Genomic DNA, 17248 nt, shown 5'->3' with positions numbered 1-17248 from the left:
TCAACTGTTTGAATTCATTGCAGCACTTCTGCCCTGGGGGTGGCCCTCCCCCTCCTCAGGGAACACCCACACTGCCATCACAGCACCGGGTCTGCTTCCTTGGTCAGGCAGAGCAGTGCCTTCCTCCTCAGACACAGCTGGTCCCCACACCAGGGCTGCCAAAGTGGATGCGTGGGGTGGTGTAGAGGGGGGAGGGTGTTCAGCTGGGGGTGGATGGATACATGGGTGGGTGGACAGCTGGCCGACAAGTGGCCAGAGGGACAGGTGGGTGGGTGTTGGGCGAGTAGACCTCTGATCTGAGCTCCACCCTGGTCTGCCCACACCTGCTAAAGTCAGTCTGGGCCTGTCCTGAGGGGTCTGCTCTGGGCGCTGACGGTGACCCCAGTCCAACCCCTCCCCCTCTACAGGCAGGGCACCCCGAGGCTCCCAAGTCGTCCACCACTCAGCCATCCTCACCCCCTCAGCCCAGCTCGGCCAGGGGACTTCAGGGGCCAGCAGGGACGTCGAAGGCCTGATGGAACAGCTCCTGTCCAGCTCTAGAGCTGGCTATGTAACACGCGACCCCTCACTGAGGGGCCTCCGTCTCCTCCCCCAGCCTCCCTGAGACCACCGAGGCACGGAGCCACCCAGGGAGGGGGCTCAGGCTAAAGTCTGGGGTGCTTCAACACCAGAGCTGGGTGGGGCACCTGACAGGGGCCCCCAATGCCCCAGTCCTGCCCTCAGGGCTCCACCTCACCCCAAAGAAAATCCGTGAGGCCCCCAAGTGACCAGTGATGTTAGCGAGGGGAGCTGGCCAGCCGGGGTGCAGGGGTCCTGGGGGAACGGGAATCTCCCGAGGCTGGGGCGCTGGCCTCCCTGGACACCCTCCTTGGGCCCGAGTGCCCTGCAGAGCCCCGATGCCGTCCTGGGAAGGTGAGGAGGAGGCCAGGATGTTGGGCTTGGGTGGGGGCCGGGACCTCCATGGGAAGGAGGCTTCCTACAGAGGCCACTGAGGACTTCCTCTGGGTCGGGGGGGGGGTGGCGATGCTGGGAAGCGGGGACCAAGAGCAGGAAGCCCAGGCTGGGGGGATACAGCCAGGACCTCAGCCGCCACCCAGGCGGCTCCTGTGGGCTCAGTCACCTAGGGACAAGAGCAGATGTCCCTGGGGCAGGTGGGAAGTGCAGTTCAGTCCCCCCCCCCGCCCCCGCCCCTGGTGCTGGCCCTGCCCCTCCTGGAGTCCATCCAGACCCCCTCCAGTCACCTGACCCATCCCTCTCTTCTCCCCCAACCCCCCCTCTGTCTCTGTCTCCCCACCCCCCCTTTTCTTCTTCCACCTCTGCCCGGAATCTTCTTCCTCTGTTGAGCCCACCTATCCCTTCCTCAGGGTGGCCTCTGCTGATGCTGCGGTCACCGTGTTCCCCTTAGCGCTGTCCTCTTGAGCCGCGGGTGTCATTAACCCTCCGTTCACGCAAGCAGAGGCTTGGAGCCGGAGGGGCCAGCGATGGCGGGGGAGGGGCAAGTCCACACCCTGCAAGGGCCTCGGCCGCCAGGGTGCCAGGAAGCCGGGTCAGGGCCTGGGACGAGACCCATTCACCAGGCCTGCTGCCCCCCACCCGGGTTAAGGGCCCAGCTTCCCGAGAAGGGCCCACACCTCCGGCCTGGGGAGGGGCGGCACCTTGGAGCTGCCTTCCTGTGCGGCCTTTCCTGGCACCGAGGTAGAGGGGGATGGGACCAAGGAAGTTAGACTCTGGGTTCGCACACTTGGGGCCCCCTGAGTCTCCGCTCCCCTCCCCTGCCCCCAGCGGCACCCACCCCCACCCCAGCTCAGCTCCCCTCCCCTGCCCACCGGCCCCTGCTCTTAGGCCGCAGTTTCTTTCTACTTCTGACAATTAAGATGTTGAGAAGACAGACGGGCAGGGCTGGTGGTGCTTAGAAACAGCATGGCCTGGCGACTCCTCTCTTACACTGAAGTCAGGGAAACTGAGGCAGAAGTCACACCCTGAAGTCAGGCGGGGGTTGGGGGACAACCAGGGCTCTCCATCCTTTTCCTCCTGCGCGCCTGCTGCACACGGGGTCTGGGGTCACAGCGGACGAGATCCCCCCATTCCCAGTACAAGAGGGGATATGACATCAGCCACTTGACCTCGTTAAGGACTGCGAGGAAGTCAGGTGGGGCGGGGGGAAGCTGGCTGGGGAGCTTCCCACTCAGAGGGCGGCATCTGGGCAGAGACGGAGCAGGGGAGGCTCGTGCTAAGGTCCTGAGGCTGCCTGGTCTGAAGGCTGCCCAGTCTCACAGTCTCCAGCCACGGCCAGGAGTCGGGATTTTTCCCTCTGCCAGGCGAAGCCGTGGGGTGCCCACGTGCCGAGAGGGTGTTTCTCTAAATCCACCCTGGGTGCTGGGTGGTGAACGGCTGTGAAGGAAACTGGGGCCAGGCTGAGGGGCCCAGAGAAAAGAGTGGATGGATTCCAGCGTTGGGAGGATGGGTTCTCAGGCCTCGCCGATGCCTGCTGCGGGTCCCCTCCCCCAGGCTTCTCGTGGGGAGCCCAGACCCAAGTCGCTGTGCGGAACAGGGCACTGAGGCCCCATGCCCGGTGTCCCAGGCTCCCATCACGCCTGCCCGTTCGGCGGACGGCAGACAAGCTTAGAGGCGGGTGGGCCTCGGCTCCACACCCTACGGCATCCTCATCCCTGGCGGGACCCGCCTCCCAAGCGGATTCCTCGGGGCGGCTCCACCGCAGGAGACGTGCGGCGCGGCCGCGCAAGCTATCGGGGGAGCTGCTCCCCTCCGCCCCCGCGCGGCCGCTCCGGGCAGCGAGGGCTGAGACTCCCGCGACGGGGCGAGCCCGGCGCCAGCCCCGGGCCTGGCTCCGACTTCCATTCAATTGACCTCGACAGTCAGCCCTCTCCCGCCTCCATCTTCCGATCTTCAGTCTCCAAAAGCGAAACCTGGCATCGGCCCAGACCCTCCGCCCGCGGGTTCTGACCTCGGCGTCCCCCGCCCCCGTCTCTGGCCCCCAGTCCCTGCCTCTGTGCCGCCTCCAGGGTCGGGGGTCAAGGTGGGAAACCCCCTCGGGAAACCCCGGGGGAGCAACTGGAGGAGGGGGAGGGGAAGCGGGGTCGCGGGGCGGGGGGCCCGGGGCGCCAGTATTTAAGCCACCTCCCCCGCGGGCAGGGGACGGAGCCGGGAACCGAGCATGGCGCGGGGCCTCGCCCTCCTGCTTCCCCTCTTTCTGGGGCTGCCGCAGCTGGGCCGCGGTGAGCCGGGCAGGGGCTTGGGAGAGAGGAGGGGTTCGGAGAGGGGCAGTGCGGAGGTTTGGGGAGGCGAGGGAGGATCCCACGCTGGAGGGCCTCGGAGAAGGGGGCTGGGGCCGCGCGCGCGGGGCGGGGCTGAGAGCGCCGTCGCCCGCAGGTGGGCCGCTGGAGGTGGAGCCCCCCGAGCCCGAGGTGGCGGTGGCCGTGGGCGAGTCGCTACAGTTCACCTGCCGCCTGGCCTGCGAGGACGGCAGGGCGGCCTCGGTGCAGTGGCGGGGCCTGGACACCAGCCTGGGCGCCGTGCAGTCCGGCGCGGGTAGCAGCGTCCTCTCCGTGCTCAACGCCTCGCTGTCGGCTGCGGGGCCCCGCGTGTGCGTGGGCTCCTGCGGGGACGTCTCCTTCCAGCACATCGTGCGGCTCCTGGTGTTCGGTGAGCCCCCGCCCCTCCCGCCGCCGTGGCACACGTGGGGCCCAGCCAGCGGCCCTGCTTTCCCTCTGTCCTTGTGCCACCTCTGCCTGGGGGGCTTCCCGGATTGCCCAGCCCGCCTCCGCTCAAAGCCGGCCTCGCGGGTCCTCCTGAGTCCATCTGCAGGCCGCTCCCTCCTCCGCGCAACCCCTCTCCCCCAATCCACCCCCAAACCTCCTGTACCTGACCCCCGTGCCCTTTCAGCGGGTGCGGCACCGGGTCTTCCCTGTCCCCGGGCACCAGCAGTCCCCACGCCCCCTCCTCAGGGCCCAGCCCTGACCCTCGGAGCTCTGCCCACCCCCTTCCTCCACCCCCTCCACAGCCTTCCCGGACCAACTGACTGTGGCTCCAGAGGCCCTGGTGGCAGGGCCGGACCAGGAGGTGGCCTGCACAGCCCACAGCATCACGCCTGCTGGCCCTGACACCTTCTCCATGTCCCTGCTCCTGGGAGATCAGGAACTGGAGGGGGTGGAGGACCTCCGGGATGTGATAGAGGAGCCCCAGGAGGGCGAGGACCCGCTGTTCCAAGTGACACAGCGCTGGCTGCTGCCTGCCTTGGGGACACCCACCCCACCCTCCCTCCACTGCCAGGCGACCATGAGGCTGCCCGGCTTGGAGCTGAGCCACAGCCGGCCCATTCTAGGTGAGCCTGTGCCTCAGTGTCCCCCAGGAAGTGGGTGAGGTCACACCACCCAGCACCTGTAAGCCTTGATGAGCGGTGCCCAGCGGCTCTTATGGAATCCTGGTTAAGCCCCTCCCCTGCTGTGTAGCCACCTGGGCGGGTCACAGTACCACAGCCGAGGAAGAATTGCATTTGATCTTTATTTTATTTTTAAATTAATTTATTATTTATTTTTGGCTGTGTTGGGTCTTTGTTGCTGTGCGCAGGCTTTCTTTAGTTGCAGCGAGCGGGGGCTACTCCCGTTGTGGTGCGCGGGCTTCTCATTGTGGTGGCTTCTCTTCTTGAGGAGCACAGGCTCTAGGCGAGCGGGCTCAGTAGTTGTGGCGCACAGGCTTAGTTGCTCCGCGGCATGTGGGATCCTCCTGGACCAGGGCTCGAACCCGTGTTCCCTGCGTTGGCAGGCGGATTCTTAACCTCTGTGCCACCAGGGAAGTCCCTGCATTCGATCTTTAGTCTGTCCCTTCGTGGCAGCCAGGGGCTACTTCTCACTCGTTCATTCATTCAGCAGATTCACCGAGCACCTACCCTGAGCCAGGCCCCATGAGGTGCTGCCCTTCCTCTGCCCACAGCCCTCCAGGGCTCCCACCTCCCTTTGGGTGAAAGCCCAAGCTCCTCGCGCCCACGGAGCCCTGCAGAGCCTGACCTGCTTGCCCTGTCCCCCACCCCCACCCCCTGCCTCACTTCCTCCCTCTCTCCCCCTCACTCAGTCTGCTGTTCCTCCGACACCCTAGGTGCAGTCCTGCCCCAGGGCCTTTGCACTGCTGTGCCCTCCACCGGGAACGCTCTTCCCCACATCTCCCTCACCTCCCTCGGGTCTCCTTCCCAGTGAGGCTTGCCCTGACCTCTCTGTCCAAGGGGTCAAACCCCACTCCCACCCCCACCACACACACACACACACACACACACACGTGCGCGCACGCGCACACACACACTCAGGCCCTTTCTCTTCTCCTGTTGAATGTTTGTTGACACCTTTTATCAACATCTGCCTCCTGTGTGCTCTCTTTATTTTTTTTCGTTATGGCTGTCCCCCCAGTGGCTAAAACAGTGCTCAGTGCACAGTAGGTGTCCAATAGATACATCCTGAATGAATTAATCAATAACTGTTGTCACGGAGCCTGGCGCATAGTAGGTGCACAAGAAATGCTTGCTGAATGAACTTACGAATGACAACTTTTAACGTGGGGCCTGGCACACAGTAGGTGCTCAGTTCATGTCAGATGTTATTAGTTTGTCTCATCTGGGACAGGCCCTGACCGCATCACCAAGCTTCTGGCAGCCTCTCACTAAGGAAGCACAGATTCATTCTCTGAGAGGGCACCCCGATACTGATGTTAATGGCTGGGGCCTGGGGGCCGGGAAAGGTTTGGCTCAAGTGGAAGCAGGGGTGTGGGGGGAGGCAGGGGTGTGCTGGGAGGGTGTGCACAGAGTACTCCGGATTTGAGAGCCGTCACACAGCAGAACGGACAGCTCCTCTCTCGGGGCCTCAGTCTCTCATCTGCACTGCAAGGAGGCGGGGCACCCCCTTCCCTCTCGCCACCCCTCAGCCCCATAATAGTAAGATCCAACACCCGTGTCACTCTCCACGCCAGCCCCTGGGGTGGGGGCCTCTCACCCTGCGTTCCAGTTGAGGAAAGTGAGACACAGAGATTTGGATGCTTGCTGGGGGGAGGGGCATGACAGACCCTGAGCCGGCTCCTGCCCACTGGGATACCCTGCGATTCACCCAAGTGAATGGACGGGGCTTGGAGCGGTTCTGATCCAACCATGTGGTCCGGGTGGAGAGAGGGAGGGAGGAGAAGGGGCTGGGCGGCAGCAAGAACAGATGGCTGCCGTGTTTTCCAGTCCTGCAGGGCCTGACCTCCCTGGAGCCCCCCGTCATGACCTCCCCAGAGCCCAGCACCACAGAGTCCCCGGAGCCCCCCGTCACGACATCCCTGAAGCCCCCCATCACCACCTCCCCCGAGGCCACCCCAGAGCAGGCCTCCACCCGCAGCCCCAGAAGCCCTGGCCCCGTGCCCCGGAACAGCTCCACCAGGCCCTGCCGCCCGGAGATCCACCAGTGGTCAGCAGCAGGGGGCTTGGATCTGCTGTGTGAGGTGGTCTGCGGCCCAGGCGTGGCCGTGCGCTGGACCCAGGCCCCCGGCGGGCTGGCGGCCTACGAGACGCGGGAGGTGGGGGCCCAGGCCTGGCTGAGCGGCGGGAGCATGCTGTGGGCCAGATGCCACGGTGAGGGCTGGTTCCAGTGTCGCCTGGACCCAGGGGGCCAGACGGCCAACCTGTACGTGGCCTCAGAAATCTGTGAGTTCAGGGGCTGGGGCGGGCACTGGGGGAGCCTGAGAGGGAGGGGAGCCTTGCGTCTGGCCTTAGACAAGGAGGGCCCTGCCAGCCTGTGGCCCCAGCTGTCCAGTGGACTTCTGTGACCCTATAAGGTCACAACTGCCTGCATGGCGATAACTAAGTTTCAGGGACTGTGTAGGTATCACAGCACTTTGTAAACTCTAAACTCTATGGACTAAGACAGCCTGTGGGATAGAAACAGAAATAGAAGGGACTTCCATGGTGGTCCAGCAGTTAAGACTCCATGCTTCCACTGCAGGGGACACAAGTTTGATCCCTGGTCTGGAAACTAAGATCTGTGTGGCGTGGCCAAAAAAAAAAAAAAAAAAAAAAATAGAATACAGCCACTTTGGTAATTTCCGTTTTTCTGGTAGCCACATTCAGGAATAAAAAGGTAAAAATAAGTTTGACAATATATTTCATCGAACCCAATATATCTCAAACGTTATCATTTCAACATGTAATCTATGAAGAAGCATGAATGAGATTTTTTTTTTCCAAACTAAGTCTTCAGAATGCAATGTGTGTTTTACAAAGACAGCGCTGTCCACTCAGACTGATCACATTTCAAATGCAGCTGTGGTGAGTGGTCCCTCACTGGACAGCTCACTTCTAACTACAAGGTCCTATGTACCTTTCAAAAGACTCACTCTAAAGGACTTTGGATAGTCCGGCGATTTTTTTTTTTTTTTGTGGTACGCGGGCCTCTCACTGTTGTGGCCTCTCCCGTTGCGGAGCACAGGCTCCGGACGCGCAGGTTCAGCAGCCATGGTGCACGGGCCTAGCCGCTCCGCGGCACGTGGGATCTTCCCGGACCGGGGCACGAACCCATGTCCCCTGCATCGGCAGGCGGACCCTCAACCACTGCGCCACCAGGGAAGCCCAGTCCGGCGATTTTTATACAATTCAGAAGGCGTTTTAAACCGTGAAGTCCTTTGTAAAATTTCAGGGAACTCGGTCAGTCCGGGAGCCCTTAGTCGACTCTGCTGGGCTGCTCCCCAAACCTGCAGAGAAGTGCAAGACACGGTATGCCTCTCTCTCCAGGCTCCCCGCTAATGTCTGCATCCCTGTGGACGGGCAGCTTGGTGCTGGGGCTGCTTCTCCTGGTGTTCCTGACCTACCGCCTGTGGAAACGCTGCCGGCCCACCAGATGATGGCCTGGGCCCCCTGCCCCGCCTGGACCACACGGAGGGGGATTTTCCTTCCACTCAGTTGCGACTAGAGGATGTTTGCAGGGTTCTGGACAGCAGGGGGGCTGACCGTGGACCCCTTACCCTGATAGCCAGCATATCCAGGCTCCCCAACTGGCTGGGCTTCCCCTCAGTGGGGACCCTGGGGAGCCGCCACCCCCACCCCCCCCACGGTGCAGAGCTGGAGAATAAAGAGCATCTGGTCTGACCTCGGTGGTTCCTGTCGTGTTCTGAGGACACGGGGAATCCCCGGCACCGCTACAACCATCCTCTGCCCTAGGTGACTCCCCAGAGAGAGAAGGAAGGACAGGACACCCCAGCCCCACGTGGCCAGGGGTGGGGGGAAGAGGCGTGTGCTCTGCCTGGTGCCTTTCCCTGCATATGGGGACACTGGCGCTTAATGAGTAACTAGGAGTCCTCAAAAGAAGTGGAGAAAAGTATTTGTTGGAGGACAGCACGGGCAAAGACACAGAAGAGAGGTGGCTTGATAAGGGAAATTGCATCTCTTTTGGGGTGGCTGGAGGCTAAAGCGTGGGGAGAGGCGAGAGAGAGGCTGGAAATGATACCGGCAGATGAAGGGCCGTAGATGCCAGGGTCGTCAGCCTTCTGGAACCGAGGAGCTATGGGAGAGTTTAGAGCTATAGAGGATGCGGTGTGAGAAAGTTCCCTCTAGTGGTAAGGAAAGGTAACAGCCTGGGACGGGGAACTGGGGACCGTGGGTGGCCCACTCGCTCTGTGAACCCGTACACCGGACTAGGGGCCGCGGAAGCGCAGACCAGACTCCTAACCCAGCCTGGTAGGGAGAGGGGGCCTTTCCCCAAGAGGTGAGCTACAAACTCGCACGGAGATTGGGTTAGGCTGAAGGCCAAGCTGAGCACAAAGGCTCCGAGTTGCAAATCAGAAAAGGGGGCGGGAACGGCGCTTAGTCCCGGAGTTGGGGTGGAACCATCCCGCCCACTCTCAGCAGGGCTTCCCTGGTAACCAACGAGACCGGTTGCTAGGGGACCATGCTAATGAAGGACTCGCCCACTACCAAGATGGCAAGCAATCGGGCTTCATACCAGAAATCAAGCCCTTCCTTGGGATCCATTTTGGAGTCTGGCAAAATTTAAGTTCGGGGGCCTAAGCCAGGAAAGCCAACCAGCACACCTAAAGAGGAAAACGGAGAGAGAGGGAGTGCCAATGAGAACCTAGGGAAAAGGGTGGCCTGCGCTCGTTATTTTCCAGAGTCTCCCCGCGGGATCCGGGCGCCCTCTGCCCTCAGCCAAAATGGCCGCCCCGAGGTGTCAGCGCACTGTGAAATATGGACGTCCTTCCGGTCCCACTGCCCTCAGCGAAGATGGCGGCAGTGGAGAAGCGGCGGCTGGCTGTGGCCCAGGCGGCCAATTTCACAGGCAGCGGCCGGCCGGGGGTGTCCCGAGCAGCGGCGACGGCCGAGAGTGAGGAGGACTTCCTGCGGCAGGTCGGAGTGACGGAGATGCTGCGCGCGGCCCTGCTGAAGGTGCTGGAGGCGCGACCCGAGGAGCCCATCGCCTTCTTGGCGCACTACTTCGAGAACATGGACCTGCGGTCTCCTGCAAACGGCGACGCCGGGGAGCCCCCGGGCCAGCTCCTGCTGCAGCAGCAGCGCCTGGGCCGCGCGCTGTGGCACCTTCGCCTGGCTCACCACTCCCAGAGGTGCGGGGCTGGGCCGGGCCTGGGTGGGTAGGGGCCGCGGCCGGACTTCAACTCCCAGCGGGCTCCGCGCGGCTCCCCGCCCCCGGCGCCGGCTCTCGAGCGCGGGGCGTGGTGGGAACTGTAGTCCGCTCTGCCTGGCGCGGGAGGGGCGCGGATGGCGCCGGGCTGCAGGGCCCCGGCGGGGCCACCCGAGTGCTGGCGCCGGTAGCTCTGGCCGACTTGGGCTTTGGTGGTGCCTCTTTGCAGGTGCTGAGGTCCCCCTTGCAGCTACCTCACTTTTGAAAATCATGGAGCCCAGACAGGACTTGGCCAAGATCGCAGAGCAAGTCCTCCGAGCCAGGTCCCTCCTAGCTTCCTCGTTCCCAGCGTGGTAGCATCCCCGTCCGTTCAGCCAGAAAATGAATATTTACAGGGCTGGGCCGTGGAGATAGAGAGCAATCCAGGTCCCCCGCGGGCAGGAGAGACGTCCAGGAAGGGGCCTGCATGACACACAGGGAAAGGTGTTGCAGGCACGAGGCCACCGGGTGCACTGGCCTGGAGGCTGTGGGCCTGCAGTGTGCTACCCACGGGGGAGGGGAAGGCCGGGAGCCTTCGCAGGGCTGAAGCATGGAGAGGTGGAGGGGATGGCGCCTGCCCCCCCACCCCCTTAGCAGCGGGTGAGGGAATGGTCCGTGTCAGGTGGATGGGGAGGAGCTGTTTGACTCGCAGCATCAACCAGACAGGGTGGGTGCTGGATGTGTGTGGGCTGGGTCTTGGATGGGGGTGGTCCCCAGAGAACCCAGGAAGTGGGAGGAAGCCAAGCAAGGGAGCGTTTCAGCCTGACCCCAGCACCCGCCTGCCTGGGGGCAGCCCTCCCAAGAGAGTCAAGGTGCGGACCCCAAGCAGGGGAGCACAGAGAGGCTGGGAGGGAGCCGGGTGTGGGAAGGCGTGTGGAGAACAGGCATCCCATTCGGAGCACCCAGTCTCCACCACAGGGGAAGGGCAAGCGGGTTGTCCAAAGTGACAGCCAGAAAAGGGAACGGCCGGGGCCACCCCTGAGATGGGGACCTGGCGGGGAGCGGGCTGGTGGGCATCCATGGGTTCTGCTGGGTCTGCAGGGGGTTGTGCAGGAACAGCCCCAGGTGGTCCATGAGATGGGAGGTCACTGGTTTGGGGGAAGTTTCCAGAGTGGCTTGGGGACCGTTAAGTTGGGAGCTGGGAAAACCTCGAAGCAGGAAGGTGGACAGTTGGGTCGGCAGCTGAGATGTGTGACGGGGCCGGGTGGTTGTCACCTGGTGGGGTGGTGGTGGTTGTGAAGGCCTCAGGGGAGCTGAGAAGAGCCCAGGACCCGATTCTGAGGAGCCACAGCCTCAGCGAACCCACAGGAAAGCGTGAGAAGGCAGAACAGACATGAAGGAGGGAACCAGAAGACAGGGAACCAGGACATCTTCCAAGGAGGAGAAGAGTCAGCGGCAGGGTCACCACGTGCAGTCGTTCAGGTCGAGCACTGCACAAGCCGTTCACTCCATAGACGTCACAGACGAGGACCTTTATGTGAAGGCTTTTTGCAGAGCTTTGCCTAGTTTATGCAAAGGCACCTTGTGGGCTGGCGGCGGCCCTGCTTCCAATGGTCCTAGAGGTGAGGGCTGAGAAGTGTCTGTTGGATTTAGAACCAAGGGGGCCATCTGAGTGTCCCGGGGCTGCTGTAACCAATTACCACAAACTTGGTGACTTAAAACAACAGAAGTTTATTCTCCCACAGTTCTGGAGGCCAAAGTCCGAAGTCTGGGGGCAGCAGGGCTGTGCTGTCTCTGGAGGCTATAGGGGAAGGTCCTTCTTGCCTCTTCCAGCTTCTGGAAGCTCCAAGCATCCTTGGCTTGTGGCCGCATCCTCGCAGCCTCTGTCTCGTCTTCCCGTGGCTTTGTCTTCTGTGTCACTCTCTCAAAAGGACACTTGGCATTGGTTTTAAGGCTCCCTCACCCCATCTCCAGATCCTGAACGAATTACATCTTTCAGAGACCCTCTTTCCAAATAAGGTCACGCTCACAGGTTCTGGGTGGACGTGCACTTGGGGGGACACTAGTCCCCATACGGAAGGGGTGCTAGGGCGGTTCTCAGGAGTAGCAGAGGAAGAAGAGTGAGCAGGGTGAGTGGCTGGCGCAGGTGGTGCACCTGGTCTCCCAGAGGCGGGGCTGCTTCTGAACTCAGAGATATGCTCCAAGTCAGGAGCCCCATAACCTCGGCTGCCGGGTCAGAAGCAGAAGCCAGGCCAGGCGGGTCCCCCCGAGGCTGGGCAGCTTCGTCCCTGTGCTCAGGGGTGGGCTGGGGAATTCCGGGGCTGCTCTTGAGAGCTGGAGAGAACTCAACCAAAATCCCCTCTGCTGCTTCGAAATCACACGTGCTGGCTGCTAGGACTGGGGCCGGCCCTCAGAGCACAAACACAGCAGACCCGGCATGGTGGCCCAGGGCCGCCTTCTAAGCCGCCACGTGGCAAGAGTGCCAACCGCTGCAGGTCCCCGTGGCCCCAGAAAACATGCAGAAGCACCAAAGGGTCTGGGCCAGTCTCCTCGGCTCCAGGCATCCTCTGGGGGGTGTCCGGGGCTCTGTGGGGTGTGGAGCAGCCTCCCTGCCCCCACCCACGCGATACCGGGAGCCCTCCCCATTGTGACAAGCACAGACATCCTGAGACATCCCCCAGTGTCCCCTGGGGGCAGAATCTCCCCAAACAAGACCCCCCAGATTATGGGATTCCACGGACCCCCCCCCAGGAGACTACGTCCCATGACCGTCTGACCTCTGAGGTCCTGCGATGCTGCACACATTTAAATACACACCTGAGTGGGAAGGAGGGGAGGGGACCCACAGACACTGGGGGCCACCCTGGTTTACAGCGCCTGACTCAGTGGGAATGTATGCAGGCATCTGGTGTGAGCAGGGAGAGGACCCAATTTCCTTCCAAACAGTTAACCAGAGTCGCTCCTCCTCAGCACCGCTAACACAGGGGGAGCGCGGGGACTCCGTGCAGGGCCGTCCTGGGTCTCCACCCACCCAGTGGTAGCAACCCTAACTGTCCCCAGAGTCACCAGTGTCCCCTGGGGGCAGAGTCGCCCCGTTGAGAGCCCCCGGTCTACCTTGGAAAGTCTCCATGTCTCTGGGACGAGACCCATAAATAGGTTCTTCTTTAACAAATGCCCACGTGCTTTGCAAACTGCTCCGTGTGGGAGCTGCTGACACGGGCGGAGCCTGAGGACCGGAGCCCAGGACGGCAGACGGGGCGGTGCTCCCTCATGGCTGGGAGCCCCCGGGAGGACGGCCTCGAGAGGGGGTGTGGCTTTCCTCTGGCTTCTTGCCTGACGCTCTCATCTCGCTGGGCCATAACTGCCCCCCGGGGATCTTCCTGCCCGCGAGGCCCGGGGTAAACAGAACCTGGACAGCGCTGAGTGTCAGCTGGTGACAGCTAATGACAGGCGCACGCGGGCCCCTGCCACACGCCGGGCACAAAATCTACCCTCTGTCCTCCCAAGAATCCTGAGACGCAGGGACTAGAGCCCTTATTCTCCAGAGGAGGGAAGCAGGGCGCAGTGGCCAGAACCGGTGCGGGTCTGGGCCAGCCAGGAACAGCGCTGAGCACACAGGGAGCTCAGGGGTCCCCACACGCCGCCGCCTCCAGGGGGAGTGATTCGGCTCAAGACAACTAGTGGGTCGACCAGGTTCCCTGGGGAGGCATCAGGCAGAGCTGGGCGGATGGTGGACGCTCGGGCCCCATCAGGACGAGCCGTCAGGCCACAGTGACACACCCGAAACCTCAGTGGCCTCACACGGCTGCTGCTGGGTTGGCAGGGGCTCTGCTCACTCAGGCTTGCGGGGAGTGGACCCTCCGCGGGAAGTGGGCCATGCTCTCGTGGGGGTGGGGCGGCCTGCCTTCAAGACACCCCCGCCCCCGCCCCGTATTCACACCCTCGGGCAGCTGCCTGCGTTGCCACCCTGCCGGTCACCCGCTCCGGGGGCCAGCGCCGTTGACCTTCGCCCACTCACACTGCCCCGTGGGGAGAGGCCTCCGCAGGGAGCCTTCAGGGGACAGCAGCCCTGCCAGGGTCCTGGTTGCAGACTGAGCCGGGACCACCCAGCCAAGCCGTTCCCAGTTCCTGACTCAGGCTGCCACGTGATCTAGGTTTGGGGGTAACTGCCACGCGGCCACAGAGTTGACGCGGGCATCATCACTGCCGGGTCCCCCGGACCCACTCGTCCTGCTGAAAGGAGTTGATAACAAAAGCTCCTGCAAGGGGTTATTGTGAGACGGCAGCAGCTAACACGGTGCCAGTCCTGGCAACGGGAGCGTGACGCTGCCTCTGGCACCCCCAGCGCTTCACGGAGTGATCTCACTGACCCTAAAGCGCCAGCACATCCTAAGGACCCAAGAAGTGAGAAGTGAATCCCAGACGGGCGAGACCCCAGGTCCTCCCCCCGCCCCCCTGGGCCTCAGTTTCTCCTCTGTAAGGGGCCTTGACCCATGGAGCTCACTGGGTGAGCATGTCCATCCCTGGGCCCTGCCCTGGGCACCTGCCGTGCTCCGGCCCAGCGTGGACTGCGCTCGCGCCCACGCTGACCCGTACAGGTCCCACAGATAAGAGTGGAGCCGCTGGGCTCCCAGAAAAGGCGAATGTGAGCCCTGGGGGTGCCCCTTCCTCTGTGGGACCCTTGGCCTGGCCGCTGCCCTGAGCCTCACTTCCCCTTTGCTTTAGTGGAGATGGAACTGGGCCTCGGCCGGCCGCCGGCTGTTGAGAGGAGGATGGGAATGAAACCCGGGTTATCTAGATGCCCAGGCTCCCCCCAGCTCACTCACTTAACCACTTGAGAGGCTCCAGCGTGGCCAGGGCTCGTGGCGGGACAACAGGGGCCTCATGGGGCAGCCGGTAGGTAGTGTCAGCGCCGTGGCCGGGCCCTGACGTGACCGTCGGGTCTGCTGTTGCAGCAGAAGGGCAGCATGTCTGGGTTGACGTGGCCGCCTGCGGATAAACCTTTACCCACGAAGACAGGCGGCAGCGGCTTTGAGCCACAGTGTGGGTTACTGCCTCTGGGCCTGCAGAGGTGAAAAGAGGCAACCCAGGTTAAAAGGTAGGGATGTGTCCTGCCACAGTGACATCGCATGGGCACACGCATCATCGATGGAATGGAGAGTCCGTGGGCGGGTGCCCGTCGTCGGAGTCAGCAGACGTTTCTGGGGCTCCTGGTTAGTGTTCTGGGCACTGGGGCTGGAACAGTGACCGACAGATAAACTCCCCGACATGGGCCCCTGGGCTGAGCTGCTGGGAGGGAGCGAACTCGTGAGGACAGCACAAAGAGAAGTACAGGAAGGGGTTAGGGGGTCAGGGAGGGTGCCGTCCCCCCCCCCCCCATAAGGTGACATTGAGTCTGGGGCTCCTGGTTAGTGTTCTGGGCACTGGGGCTGGAACAGTGACCGACAGATAAACTCCCCGACATGGGCCCCTGGGCTGAGCTGCTGGGAGGGAGCGAACTCGTGAGGACAGCACAAAGAGAAGTACAGGAAGGGGTTAGGGGGTCAGGGAGGGTGCCGTCCCCCCCCCCCCATAAGGTGACATTGAGCAAAGGCTCAAAGCCGAGGGGAGAGCTGGGGGAGGGCGCTCCAGGCCAGGGCGCGCAGCTGGTGCAAAGGCCCTGGCGCCTTGGAGGAGGGGCCGGGGGGCAGGGGCGGGTCTCTGGCGCGGCCCGACGGCCCCTCCGCCCGCAGGACCGCCTTCAACAACAACGTCGGCGTGGCCTACGAGTGCCTGAGCGCCAGCGGGCGCAAGAAGAAGCCGGGGCTGGACGGGCGCACGTACAGCGAGCTACTGAAGCGCATCTGCCGGGACGGGGAGGCCCCCGAGGAGGTGGTGGCGCCGCTGTTGCGCAAGATCCAGTGCCGGGACCACGAGGCCGTGCCGCTGGCCGTGTTCCGCGCCGGGATGCTCACCTGCTTCGTGCTGCTGGAGTTCGTGGCGCGCGCCGGCGCCCTCTACCGGCTGTTGGAGGACCCGGGCCTGGCCGTGGCTGACCGCCACGTGGGCCAGGCCGTGCTGGACACGTTGGAGGGGGCCCTGCAAGCCAGCGACGACCCCGCGCCCGCGCGCTACCTGGAGGCCGGCTCGCGCCTGGGGCCCGACAGCCTGGCGCTGGCCATGGACCGCGCGCTGGTGGCCCGGCGGCCCAGCACCCCCATGACCCGGGAGGAGTTCCTGGAGAAGGCGGCCGCCCTCTTCATCGCCAAGGTCAAGCCCGTGGGCTGAGCCCCTCCCTCGGCCGCCGCTTCCTCCACCCGGATACCTGGGGCCCTCGGGGTCCGGCTCACCGGGGCCAGGACTGGGGTGTCCCTGCATGCCAGGGGTGCAGGGAGCCCCCCTCACCCAGCTTCCCACCTGGAATGATGCCCTAGCCCCCTTCGGGGGGAGGCCAAGGGTCCCTTCCCGCCCGCCTGCCAAGGCCCCTCTCCTCAACAGAAATAAAATCTGTTCCCCAGGCTGACTCTGTGTACGTGTGTGTGTGTGTGTGTGTGTTCCCCAGGCTGACCGTGTGTGTGTGTGTGTTCCCCAGGCTGACCGTGTGTGTGCGCGCGCGCGCGCACCCGTGTCCAGCCCCCAGCATACTTCCCTGGAAACGCTCTCCACTCGGGCGCACCCCAGCCAGCCCCAGCGGAGGCCCCTCTCCTCAACAGAAATAAAATCTGTTCCCCAGGCTGACTGTGTACGTGTGTGTGTGTGTGTGTGTGTTCCCCAGGCTGACCGTGTGTGTGTGTGTGTGTGTTCCCCAGGCTGACCGTGTGTGTGTGTGTGTTCCCCAGGCTGACCGTGTGTGTGCGCGCGCGCGCGCACCCGTGTCCAGCCCCCAGCATACTTCCCTGGAAACGCTCTCCACTCGGGCGCACCCCAGCCAGCCCCAGCGGGTCCCACCACTGCCCAGAAACCCCAGGGAGCCCCTGGACTCAGCTTTATGAGAGCAGAGGGCATTGGGGCACCCAGCGAGGTGCCCTGGAAGCACAGCCCCGAGACCTGGGAGGCTTGGCTGGCCCCCAGCCTACCCTTCAGGAGCGCCCCGCCCCAGCAGTTCCTCCCTGGACCTCGGCTTCCCCAACCGCCAAAGGGAGAGGTCAGCTGGGCAGGTAGTCATGATGGTGACGACAGAAACAGCTAACACGTCTGAGGCCTGACAATGTCTTGACTCACCGCCGCCCTATACGGAAGGTAATCCAGTGCCTGCATTTGGCAGATGGGGATACCAAGCCCGGAGGAGTGAAGGTCGCAGCACCAGCAGGGGGCCAGCAGGGATCCGAACCCGGGCCCACGCTCTGTAACCCAGAGCCACAGCGCCTTCACCACCGCCACGGGGCCCGTCCGGGATCCAGGCACACCCGTGAGAGTCACCAAGCACCCTGGGTGTCCCCCTTTCCGCCAGCAGGAGCACGTCCTGGACGGAGGATTCCGCAGGGAGCAGATTCCCAGACCAGGACAGTTGCAGGCGGGCGACTTCACTCTCTTGGCCTCAGTTTCCTCCTCTGTTAAATGGGACCCAGGGCACCCCTATTTTGATTGAGGGAGATCACACGGGGACAGAAGCTAAAGCCTTTTTCGAGCTACCAATGGTAGGGACCACCTTGCCTCCCATTTCCCAGCACCTGCCCTTGGCCTGT

The 17248-nt window shown here is 63.4% G+C and overlaps 2 protein-coding genes and 1 long non-coding RNA gene across 3 annotated transcripts; 2 read left to right on the top strand and 1 right to left on the bottom strand.

Annotated features, from left to right (window-relative positions):
* The first annotated feature begins 3167 nt into the window (after window positions 1–3167).
* MADCAM1 (mucosal vascular addressin cell adhesion molecule 1) lies at window positions 3168–8150 on the top strand. Its single transcript, XM_007130178.4, has 5 exons — window positions 3168–3236; window positions 3391–3663; window positions 4022–4342; window positions 6227–6682; window positions 7766–8150. The coding sequence occupies exons 1-5, from the start codon at window positions 3176–3178 to the stop codon at window positions 7873–7875; spliced, it is 1221 nt and encodes a 406-aa protein (XP_007130240.1). The 5' UTR covers window positions 3168–3175; the 3' UTR covers window positions 7876–8150.
* A 161-nt stretch (window positions 8151–8311) lies between these two features.
* Window positions 8312–9284, bottom strand: LOC102973841 (uncharacterized). The gene is made up of 3 exons (XR_449422.3): window positions 9207–9284; window positions 8973–9060; window positions 8312–8531 (listed from the first exon to the last, which is right to left on the bottom strand). It is a non-coding gene; the product is annotated as an uncharacterized lncRNA (long non-coding RNA).
* TPGS1 (tubulin polyglutamylase complex subunit 1) lies at window positions 9210–16086 on the top strand. The gene is made up of 2 exons (XM_007130156.2): window positions 9210–9588; window positions 15317–16086. The coding sequence occupies exons 1-2, from the start codon at window positions 9215–9217 to the stop codon at window positions 15849–15851; spliced, it is 909 nt and encodes a 302-aa protein (XP_007130218.1). The 5' UTR covers window positions 9210–9214; the 3' UTR covers window positions 15852–16086.
* Window positions 16087–17248: the final 1162 nt, after the last annotated feature.

Source organism: Physeter macrocephalus, unplaced genomic scaffold (assembly GCF_002837175.3).
Source record: "Physeter macrocephalus isolate SW-GA unplaced genomic scaffold, ASM283717v5 random_134, whole genome shotgun sequence".
NCBI lineage: Eukaryota > Metazoa > Chordata > Mammalia > Artiodactyla > Physeteridae > Physeter > Physeter macrocephalus.
This window is presented reverse-complemented; position numbering and strand designations above follow the sequence as displayed.